Below are 11315 nucleotides of genomic sequence, written 5' to 3' on the forward strand. Positions count from 1 at the left end.
GACAACTCATTCGAGTTGCAAAAAGTCATCAACTTAAGGCCATTTCCAATTTTTTTCACCCAACTTTTAACCTAAATCCAATGACATGGTGACATTTTTTTGTTGATTTCCCATTAGTTCACAACTCAACCAAATGTAAATCAAAACTAGATGTTGAACTGATGTCTGTGCCCAGTGGGTAGGCATACATTTGTTTATACATGCTCTTGTCATTTTATGTAGCCCCATGACAAGCAGTTTCATCCCCCTAATGCGGGTGGTTCAGTCCATAAAACAAACCAAGCGGAAGAGCTCAACCATGGTTCGGGAGGGGTGGATGGTCCACTATACCAGCCGAGACAACCTGGTGAGAAACCTCTTGGATCATCAAAGAGAGAGAGAGAGAGGGGGGGTTGCGAGTCAATAGTATTTTTTAGAGATGCTATTTGAGGTTTTGATGATAACTCACTGCTTTGATTTGATTTTGTTTTCAGAGGAAGAGGCATTACTGGAGGCTGGACAGCAAGTGTCTGACCCTGCTGCAGAACGAAACAGGAACCAAGTATTACAAGGTACAAGACCGGTCATCACATCTCTTATTAGACGTCTCTGTCCAATTATAGCAGTTACACAGACAAAATAAGACATTGACAGGTCGAAAGTGACAGGTGTAGTGTGTAGACGAGCTAGAAAAGGGTGAAAAATGTCCTGTCATTCCAGTTATTGCTTTCTATTTATGTAGTGAACATTTTAGGAACGTTTGTGGTGTTATTTTAAGAAAGTAAGGTGTTGCCCTCATCCTCCCACAGACAGACAGACAAGGCTGAATTTCCCCTCTCTATTCTCTCCTCCTTTCATGTTCTTTTTGCATGAGAGAGAGAGAGAGAGAGAGAGAGAGAGAGAGAGAGAGAGAGAGAGAGAGAGAGAGAGAGAGAGAGAGAGAGAGAGAGAGAGAGAGAGAGAGAGAGAGAGAGAGAGAGAGAGAGAGAGAGAGAGAGAGAGAGAGAGAGAGAGAGAGAGAGAGAGAGAGAGAGAGAGAGAGAGAGAGCCCTGTGGCTGAATCTCTGAGCCTGCTCCTCCTGTGGCAGACCAACCGTCAGTGCCAGGACTGGGGGGCTTCCCTGTGGTGCCTCTGGCCATTCCTCCCTCCCTGCCTGCCTGGCAGGCTGCCAGCATGCCTCGTGCCCAGAACGGGGAGGCACGTCCTGCCTTTTAATCAGGGGAGCGCTTTGCTTCCCCCCTGACCCGGCGGAGCGCCCTGTCATGTGGCGCGCTCAGCAAACCACAAGCAGTTAATCTTATACTGGCGACAGAGGCGTGGAGGGGCCCGGATGGGCGCAGCAGACTGGGCTGACTGAGACAGAGACGATTGGCTGGCCAGCAGTTCCCTCTCTCTTTCTCTCTCTCTCAGATGTTTTTTCTCCTTGTGGGTGTGTTGGTCCGCTCGGCTACAGCAGCGGAATGTTAAAGTGGACTTGAAAAGCCCCACACACTTCATTCCTCAAAGGCTGTCAGAGAGTGAGGAGAAGAGAGGAGAGACCATAGCTGAGAAGAGGAGAGAAGGGAAACTGGTAGAGCTGAGAGCGTAGTTATTCCTGGGACAGTTAGGCATTAGGACGCTATAGGTGTACTGGTTCCTGGAAACCAGGCTGATTGGAGTACCTCAGCCTCACAGGTCGTTTGATTGGCTGACAATCCATTGTGACCTTTGGTGACCTTTGACCCTGCTCCTCTGACCCCGTCCTCAGGAGATCCCCTTGTCAGAGATCCTGCAGGTGGAGCAGGCGCAGGACTTCCACAGCCTGGCACAGGGCAGCAACCCTCACTGCTTCGAGGTCATCACCGCCACCATGGTCTACTACGTGGGAGAGAATAACAGTGGTCACTTCCATAACCCTGCCCTGGCCGCGACGGGCGTGGGGCTGGAGGTGGCCCAGGGCTGGGAGAAGGCCATCCGGCAGGCCCTGATGCCCGTCACTCCGCAACCCAGTGTCGGCACTGGCCCCGGACAGGGCAAGGATCACAGTGAGTAGAATAGTACCCTGGCGTGCTGCTAATGTGATTGAGATCTGCTGAGGAGATCAGGCAAATGTATTGTCACGCAATGTGTATGTTTTTATGGGCGTGTGTGTGTGTGTGTGTGTGCGTGCATGCGTGTGCAGCTGTGACCTCCCGCTGCCTGCTTAGTGTATTACTGGAAAATGAAATGGTGGTGTTTTAAGACGATTTAAGAGATTTTAGGGGATTTTCAAGCTCTTTTTGATTTCTCTCTGGCTGTGATTAGTGATATGAAAATTCCTCCCATCAATTAATTAATAAAGAGTGATATAACATAATTGAGTTAAACTCAAACAATCCGTAGTCACACAAAGGAGTATAACGCCAGAGAGCGATGTTTGGTTATTTGATGGTTAACTACTGTCACACAAAGAACACGTCTCACATGCTCAAACTAGTAGTCCATTTAAAAAGAAGAAGGCCGTATTGGTCGAGGTCTGTGGGTTCAATTTTGCATCGACATTGACTGCATCCCAAATGGCACCTATTCCCTATGTCATGATTATTGTCAAAAGTATTGCACTACATAGGGAATAGGGTGCCATTTGGGACATAGACTTTGTTCCACTGGCCTGTGCATACGATACAGACAGTAGTATATATTTCTCTCTATGGATTGTGTTACATAAGCCCAGTCTTTGGTTGACCCAGCTGATTTTTATTTGGTGGCCCACTTCTGGGACCAGACTGCTGGTATAGGTCACTGAATATGACCTTAACCACCGTGGCCGGGCCTGGGTTCAGAATCAATGGAAACGCCAATGGAAATGTACTGAACGTACAGGCTGGGCTTTCGCCTTGCGGGTTCCTACTACAGAATAGTGGCTTTAGCCTGGTCCGAGATCTCTGTGCTTTTGCCAACTCCATTGCTGTCAAGCCATGGCATGAGTTGGCATTAAAGCACAAAAAGACTGGCACTCAGGCAAGTTAGGATTTAGTTATTCTTTAAAAATAAATATATACACAATTAAGAACATTACCATGTGTCCTTGGTGTGTCCTGCTTCAAATAATGCTTGATCATTTACTATTTTTGAAGCCTCATATAATCTGTTTCTTGTCTCTTCAGAGGACCTTTCTATCAGCATATCAGTGTCTAACTCACAGATCACAGAGAATGTGGTAAGTGTCTATCCAATACAGCATATTAGCTGTGTATAGCTACAGCTCCACAAGCGTTCCTGATAACTCAGGAATTTAGGAATATTAAAAATATAAGATATCTGCAAAATGTTAGATGGATTGTCTGTTTAGTGAAATATACCTTTCCCTTCTTCAGGATATCAGTTCAGTCTACCAGATCTTTGCTGATGAGGTCCTTGGGTCAGGCCAGTTTGGGATTGTGTATGGAGGTAAGTCAGACTGACTCTGCAGTAGTTCTATTGGCTTCATGTACATGGTGAAGTGGCTTCATGTACATGGTGAAGTGGAGATGAAATTCAGCCCTGATGAAGGCTAAAGGGCCGAAATGGCTTGGTTTGACTTTTAACAATAACAAAGCACTTTTATCAACTTCCACTGTCTTCCAAGAGTTGCTGAATTTCCGCTTGACTTCAGTTTACTCCTCAATTCATGCACCTTGGTTGGAGAGCAAGGTATAGGTAGTGTTCCCTTCCCTTTGGCTTCATGTGCATCCATCCATCCATCCATCCATCCATTTATCCATCCATCCACATATTTCCTCTCTTTATAGTTTAATTCACTGGGAGGGGAAGACTGCTTGTTTTTCTTTCTATGTTATGCAAATAAACTTTTATTAGTATGATTCCTCTCTGTCTGTCTGTTCTATAGTTGGAGACAGAGGATGAAATACAGACAGTTCATTTGCCACAGTCTGCAGCGAGTAGCCTGTGATTTATCTTGTTAATTATCATGTGTAGGTAAACACAGAAAGAGTGGGAGAGACGTGGCCATCAAAATCATCGACAAGATGAGGTTCCCTACCAAGCAGGAGAGCCAGCTGAGGAACGAGGTGGCCATTCTCCAGGTAGATAAAAGACATAGAAGCCAGGCTCTTTTACAGCCAGTCTAGACCCTGATAGCCTGGGAATCTAAAGTAGATAGCTACATTTCACTATTGTTTCACTTCACAACAGTAGTGAAACGTAGAGATTCAGTTTGGAGTACCATGCTAGATCTGTGAAAGGCTGTTGTGAAGACATGTTAGACTTTTTCAGATTTCAAAGTGTGCCTGTGGACCCAGGTACATACACATCATATCCACTATGTGGAGTGGGGTGTTTGTTGATGAAAACAAACCCTGTAATAAATCATTCTATATATATATATATATATATATGTATATGTACACTGAGTGTACAAATCATTAAGGACACCTTCCTAATATTGAGTTGCACCCCCCCTTTTGCCCTCAGAACAGCCTCAATTTGTCAGGGCATGGACTCTACAAGGTGTCGAAAGCGTTCCACAGCGATGCTGGCCCATGTTGACTCCAATGCGTCCCACAGTTGTGTCAAGTTGGCTGGATGTCCTTTGGTTGGTGGACCATTCTTGATACACTCGGGAAACTGTTGAGTGTGAAAAACCCAGCAGCGTTGCAGTTCTTGACACAACCGGTGCGCCTGGTACCTGCTACCTGCACTTGAATCTTTTGTCAGGCCCATTCACTCTCTGAATGGCACACATACACAATCCATGTCTCAATTGTCTCAAGGCTTACATATCCCTCTTTAACCAGTCTCCTCCCCTTCATCTACACTGATTGAAGTGGATTTAACAGGTGAAGGAATTAAAGCTTTCACCTCGATTCACCTGGTCAGTCTATGTCATGGAAAGAGCAGGTATTCCTAATGTTTTGTACACTCCATGTATATATATACAGTACCACTCTGCTGTCCAACTCATCCCAAACCATCTCAATTTGGTTAAGGTCGGGTGATTGTGTAGGCCAGGTCATCTGATGCAGCACTCCATCACTCTCCTTCTTGGTCAAATAGCCCTTACACAGCCTGGAGGTGTGTTGGGTCATTGTCCTGTTGAAAAACAAATGATAGTCCCACTAAGCGCAAACCAGATGGGATGGCGTATTGCTGCAGAATGCTGTGGTAGCCATGCTGGTTAAGTGTGCCTTGAATTCTAAATAAATCACAAACAGTGTCACCAGCAAAGCACCCCCACACCATCACACCTCCTCCTCCATGCTTCACGGTGGGAACCACACATGCGGAGATCATCCGTTCACCTACTCTGTGTCTCACAAAGACACGGTGGTTGGAACCAAAAATCTCAAAGAACAGATTTCCACCGGTCTAATGTCCATTGCTCGTGTTTCTTGGTCCAAGCAAGTCTCTTCTTCTTATTGGTGCCTTTTAGTAGTGGTTTCTTTGCAGCAATTCGACCATGAAGGCCTGATTCACACAGTCTCCTCTGAACAGTTGATGTTGAGATGTGTCTGTTACTTGAACTCTGTGAAGCATTTATTTGGTCTGCCATCTGAGGTGCAGTTAACTCTAATTAACTTATCCTCTGCAGCAGAGGTAGCTCTGGGTCTTCCTTTCCTGTGGCGGTCCTCATAAGAACCAGTTTCATCATAGCGCTTGATGGTTTTTGTGACTGCACTTGAAGAAACTTTCAAAGTTCTTGAAGTTTTCCAGATTGACTGACTTGTCTTAAAGTAATGATGGACTGTCGTTTCCCTTTGCTTATTTGAGCTGTTCTTGCCATAATATGGACTTGGTCTTTTATCAAATAGGGCTATCTTCTGTATACCCCCCCTACCTTGTCACAACACAACTGATTGGCTCAAACGCATTAAGAAGGAAAGAAATGTCACACATTAACTTTTAACAAGGTACACCTGTTAATTGAAATGCATTCCAGGTGACTACCTCATGAAGTTGGTTGAAAGAATGCCAAGATTGTGCAAAGATGTCATCAAGGCAAAGGGTGGCTACTTTGAAGAATCTCAAATATAATTGTTTTTGGTTACTACATGATTCCATATGTGTTATTTCATAGTTTTGATGTCTTCACTATTATTCTACAATGTAGAAAATAGTAAAAATGAAGAAAAACCCTTGAATGAGTAGGTGTGTCCAAACCTTTGACTGGTACTGTATATATATATGTATATATACTGTATGCGTGCATCACTTTGGTCTTCATAGTTGAGGTCATCTGTCACCCAGCCGATAGTGTATATGTCCCTAAGGTCTTCTCCCTGTAATTGCACATCAGGGATAAATGATCTTTTAAACAAATTGAATTGAATTGAATCCCTGTCTCCCTGCCTGTCAGAACCTCCACCATCCTGGCATCGTCAACCTGGAGTGCATGTTCGAGACCCCCGAGCGGGTCTTTGTTGTCATGGAGAAGCTCCACGGTGACATGCTGGAGATGATCCTGTCCAGTGAGAAGAGCAAGCTCCCTGAGCGTCTCACCAAGTTCCTGGTCACACAGGTCACTACTCAGTAACATCTGTCATCTACCTCATAATGACCAACATGGTAACACTTTGCATACAGTGCTTTTATTACTGTATAGTTGTTCCTGTAAGTACAATGTAATAACTATTGTAATTAGTCATTATTACACTGTACCTATAACAGTTACCCAAATCCTTACCCTAGGCCAGTGGTTCTCAAACAGGGGTACTAGGACGCCAGGGGGTACTTGGCCAATCAACAGGGGGTACTTGAGAAGACTCATGAGACCATAGACCTACTGTTAAAATGCACACGAGGGGGTACTTCAGGGTTACTAGGCCCTAGGCCAAGTACCTCCTAGAGGTACTTACACAATACAGCCCAGCCAGTGGACAGCCACTGTAAAGACAAGTACCATAGCTCACCCAGAAGTAAGTCACCCCTTGTGCTTCCTGACCCACAGATCCTAGTGGCTCTGAGGCATCTCCATTTCAAGAACATCGTCCACTGTGACCTGAAGCCTGAGAATGTGCTGCTGGCCTCCGCAGAACCCTTCCCTCAGGTGAGTGCATGAGCTGTCCACCACAACATGATGCAATACTGATTCTGTTACTATGTTCTATTTAAGTCCATGGTTCTATATGGTTCTATATGGCTCATTGTGCTATTGCTTTATTTAACCAGGTTGTTCTTGTAAAATATAATTTGTTATCAATCACTTATAATTACTAACTAAAATAACTAAATAATACAAAATGGAACTTACCCATAAGGAATGACAGCTCAGTGACAGCTTGATGACCTTCGTTCCAATGTGTGTTCCTATAGGTGAAGCTTTGTGACTTTGGCTTCGCTCGCATCATTGGCGAGAAGTCATTCAGGCGTTCTGTGGTCGGCACACCCGCCTACCTGGCGCCCGAGGTCCTACGCAGTAAAGGTTACAACCGTTCCCTGGACATGTGGTCGGTAGGCGTGATCGTTTACGTCAGCCTCAGTGGGACCTTCCCCTTCAACGAGGACGAGGACATCAACGACCAGATCCACAACGCTGCCTTCATGTACCCTCCAAACCCATGGAAGGACATCTCTGGAGAGGGTAAGAGAGAGTGGGTGCACCCCAAATGGCACCCTATATTTTAATATAGTGCACTACTTTTGACCAAGGCCCATATGTACAGCAGGTAATAGGGTGCCATTTGGGACTCAGTCTTTTTTCTGAACAAAAATCGATGTAATTTTTCAACAATTACAATTTTGCTATTATGGATAATTTATTTTGAGTTCCATCTATAGCAATCTTGCTTTATAAGTAGATTCTAGACAATAGCCATGCACTGGCGCTTTGTATAGTCAACAACCCTATAACCAACATGTAATTGGCCATTTCACATTACAGGATAAACTGTTGACCCACTCAGTGTACTTACAGTAGATATCTCTGGGGTTACTCCCGGTCAAAACGAGCCTGTGGCTCCATCCCAAATGGCATCCTATATGGCCCATAGGGCTCTGGTCAAAAGTAGTGCACTATAAAGGGAATAGGGTGCCATTTGGGATGCAACCTGTGTTCCTAGTGTGTCGACCAGTAGACCATCTATCTACATGTTTCCCAGGCTCGCTGTGGTTTTAACAGGTGGTCTTCACCTCTCAGGGTGTGGTCTCGTTCAGTCTTCCACCTCAGAAAAAGAGGCCTACTGCTCATCTCTTTGAAATGTCTTTGGAACTGTCTTTGGAACTTTGAGACTGAGAATAGCAGAATAGTTTTGTAGTCCTAATTGACTCAACCTAGAGGTAGCCATGTATTTCATACTAGTCTGGAGTGGCCAGAGTAGAGGGAGATTGTGCTGGATGGAAGTGTAGATATCCCGTTTCTGATGTCAACGTTGTCCATGTTGGTCCATCCATACCCACAGCCACAGACCTGATCAACAACCTCCTCCAGGTGAAGATGAGGAAGCGCTACAGTGTGGACAAGTCTCTCAGTCACCCCTGGCTTCAGGTAACACACCTGGACAGTGACTACCTTCAGTCACACTACATTCATCACGTCATTAAATGCAACACATCTCTATGGTGTTCACAGTTCACTCTGCTATGAAAATAGAACTTACTCCATCTAAGGATCTATGAAAGAGCTACTGTAATTCTACTTGGCTTCTTCTTGCAGTTTAGTAATGACAATACACTCCCCCTACACTTCTCTTCTCTCCTCCAGGACTATCAGACGTGGCTGGACCTGCGGGAGTTTGAGACACGCAGAGGGGAGCGCTACATCACCCATGAGAGCGACGATGCCCGCTGGGAGGAGCACGCCGACGAGCGGAGCCTGCATTATCCCAAGCACTTCATCATGGCGCCCAACCTGGATGACATGGAGGAGGACCCCTAGTGGCTGGGAGGACTGCCTGCAGGCTGCACTTTTCAGAAGGAGTTCACAGGGCATCCTGGGACTCGGAGTCCCATGGCTGTTGCTTGGGTCCCTGAAACCTGCTACTGCTGGCTGAGACTGTAAGCTTAAACAGGGGGAGATGCATGTAGCCTATATGTATGTGCATAAAGGTGTCATGGTGCATTACCACATGGAAAACACAGGCGCTGCAGTGGACAGGAAGCTGTGTGGTGGTACAGTACCATGACATGGGAACACATTCGTGGTGTTGTGAGGAAAGGTGTGACGATCGAGATCGAGTATCTTCAAGTTGTTTGATTTTCATCACATTCCAAAGACCTTACGTATGTGGCTTCTTTCTCCACTGACTACCTTCTCTACAAGCCATTATATACAGCCCTCATATTCAACTCTGGACCTCGATGCCAGTTCCACTGCTTTTTTTCATTCTTCCCCTCTAATCAGGGACTAATTTCGACCTGGGACACCAGGTGGGTGCACTTAATTATCAGGTCGAACAGTGAACCAGCAGGCTCTGGACCTCGTAGGGTTAAGAGTTGAATACCCCTGATATACAGTATGTCTCGTGAGCCTGAAAGACAAACCCTAGTTGGTTGGTTAGTTGGGGAATCCCTCAGCAACAGTAATAAACATTTGCACTGCCATTCAACCCAGAAAAATGGCTACAATAAAAGACGGTTTGGACCAAATTCAAGAGACATTTGAGCTTTTCAGCTTCTATAGCATATTTTTCTAATGTTGTTAGTTTATCATGTGTATTTGAAATCTCGTCACGACTACAATGAATTGTTAATTTACCATGAGTGCTATTTTATTTTAACATTTCTTTCCAATGGTTTCATGTAAGGCTGTTGAACTCGAAAACGTAATACAAAATATGCTATTGTTTTGAATATATATTGAGTATATTTTGCTTATTCGATGGGAAGTTTTTGCACTATTGGTTAACACCTGTAATCTCTGGCTCCCTTATTGGATGCCTTGAATGAAGTTGTTAACCAATCAGCAGCTGCTACACACGGTCTTAACTTCCCTGCTTAGAAAAATGCCTGAGAAAAAAAGTTAAGCAAAGATACCGGTCTAAAAGCCTGATAATTCTACCCATAGAAATAGAGGTAATGACATTTTTTATGATTCTACCTTTATTTTTTCATAGAACTATGAACATTTTGGATGTCAACTGAATGGAGTAAAGTGTCACAAAAACATTGATAGGATGGATCAGTGATAACCAAGCCTAGGGAATTATAGATGTTAATTCTCTGCTCTCAGCCATAGCTTACAAATGTTCTTTTTTTCAATGAAGTAAAGATAGTTGAGAAATGTTTTTCAAGTACCACATTTATGGTTTTTGTTCAAGAACTGATGTGACCTTCTCAAAGCTCTGCCTTAATTATTTTCCTTCTCATTTCATTACGTGTGGTGTTGTGTTTGTACTGGTGACTGACTGGGCCCACACTCAACACCAGAACTACTGCTGTACCCCGGTGAGGGAGCTGCAAGGCCAAGCAGTCCGGCAGATTCATCCCAAATGGCACCCTATATAGTGCACTACTTCTGACGAAAGCTGTGGTCAAAACCAGTGTACTATATAGGGAATAGGTTGCCATTTGGGACACTGACAAAATCTGATCACAGTGATAACAAAGCATGGTAGGATACAAAGACAGTAGCAGAACAATGTTACTCTGTAATGTGTCAAAGAAGCCAAAATGTATGTTGAAGAGAGAAATCCATCATTTGTGTGTGTGTCACATTTTGGCTTTGTTTGGTGTTTCTCCCATTCCAAAACATGGGCACATCTTTGAATGATGTCCTTACAACTTGTCCATGCTAATAGCAGTTGATGACATACAAACACATTAATAAAATAATATAACTTTTGACACCACTGGCTGACACCAGTGGAACCAAGTGCAGTCATACTCAATGCAGGATACTAACCCAGTTACAAGATTCATGACAATACAGAATACAATGAATGCATTCATTTCATTTATAGTATCAGATGACTGCAATTTTGTGTACAGGGACAAAAATTATGATTGTTGTTTTGTGAAAACACCAAATGACTCAATTGAAACTCCAATATGTTGTCTTCACACTTATTTTGGTATTAGCCTATTTTCAGTCTCAACCCACCCCTTTGGACTGTGAAACAACATTTGTGTTGTGGTATGACGTTTGCCATACAGTATACTGTCTGTTCAGTACAAAGCACATGTAGAAGGGTGATGACTTAAACCTGAGATTCATTTCAAGCCTGTGTTGCCACTGGATTGGCAGATGTCAACGTTTTCTATATTTCAATATTCACATATCTAATAATAAATACAAATGCCTCGGACAATACCGCAGAGAATGTACTCCTGATTTAATTTGCAGCTCGTGTCCCCTTGGTCTTATCAGATGATATTGCGGTGTTCCAGACAAAGGAACACATTCTACCTTTATGTAAGATAACTCATGGAAACTACAGTGAAC

The 11315-nt window shown here is 44.1% G+C and overlaps 1 protein-coding gene across 1 annotated transcript in view; it reads left to right on the forward strand.

Moving 5' to 3' along the window:
* The window catches only part of LOC121552961 (serine/threonine-protein kinase D3), a 75244-nt gene extending 64061 nt beyond the window's left edge, over positions 1–11183 (forward strand). Inside the window, exons 8-18 of the mRNA XM_041866079.1 lie at positions 223–346; positions 474–551; positions 1728–2004; positions 3106–3158; positions 3316–3388; positions 3917–4023; positions 6294–6455; positions 6885–6983; positions 7250–7517; positions 8335–8420; positions 8637–11183. Coding sequence (XP_041722013.1) covers positions 223–346; positions 474–551; positions 1728–2004; positions 3106–3158; positions 3316–3388; positions 3917–4023; positions 6294–6455; positions 6885–6983; positions 7250–7517; positions 8335–8420; positions 8637–8810 — 1501 coding nt within the window. The 3' untranslated portion in view covers positions 8811–11183. The remainder of the gene's footprint in view (positions 1–222; positions 347–473; positions 552–1727; positions 2005–3105; positions 3159–3315; positions 3389–3916; positions 4024–6293; positions 6456–6884; positions 6984–7249; positions 7518–8334; positions 8421–8636) is intronic.
* The last annotated feature ends 132 nt before the right edge of the window (positions 11184–11315 follow it).

This window comes from Coregonus clupeaformis, chromosome 36 (assembly GCF_020615455.1).
Source record: "Coregonus clupeaformis isolate EN_2021a chromosome 36, ASM2061545v1, whole genome shotgun sequence".
Taxonomy (NCBI): Eukaryota; Metazoa; Chordata; class Actinopteri; order Salmoniformes; family Salmonidae; genus Coregonus; species Coregonus clupeaformis.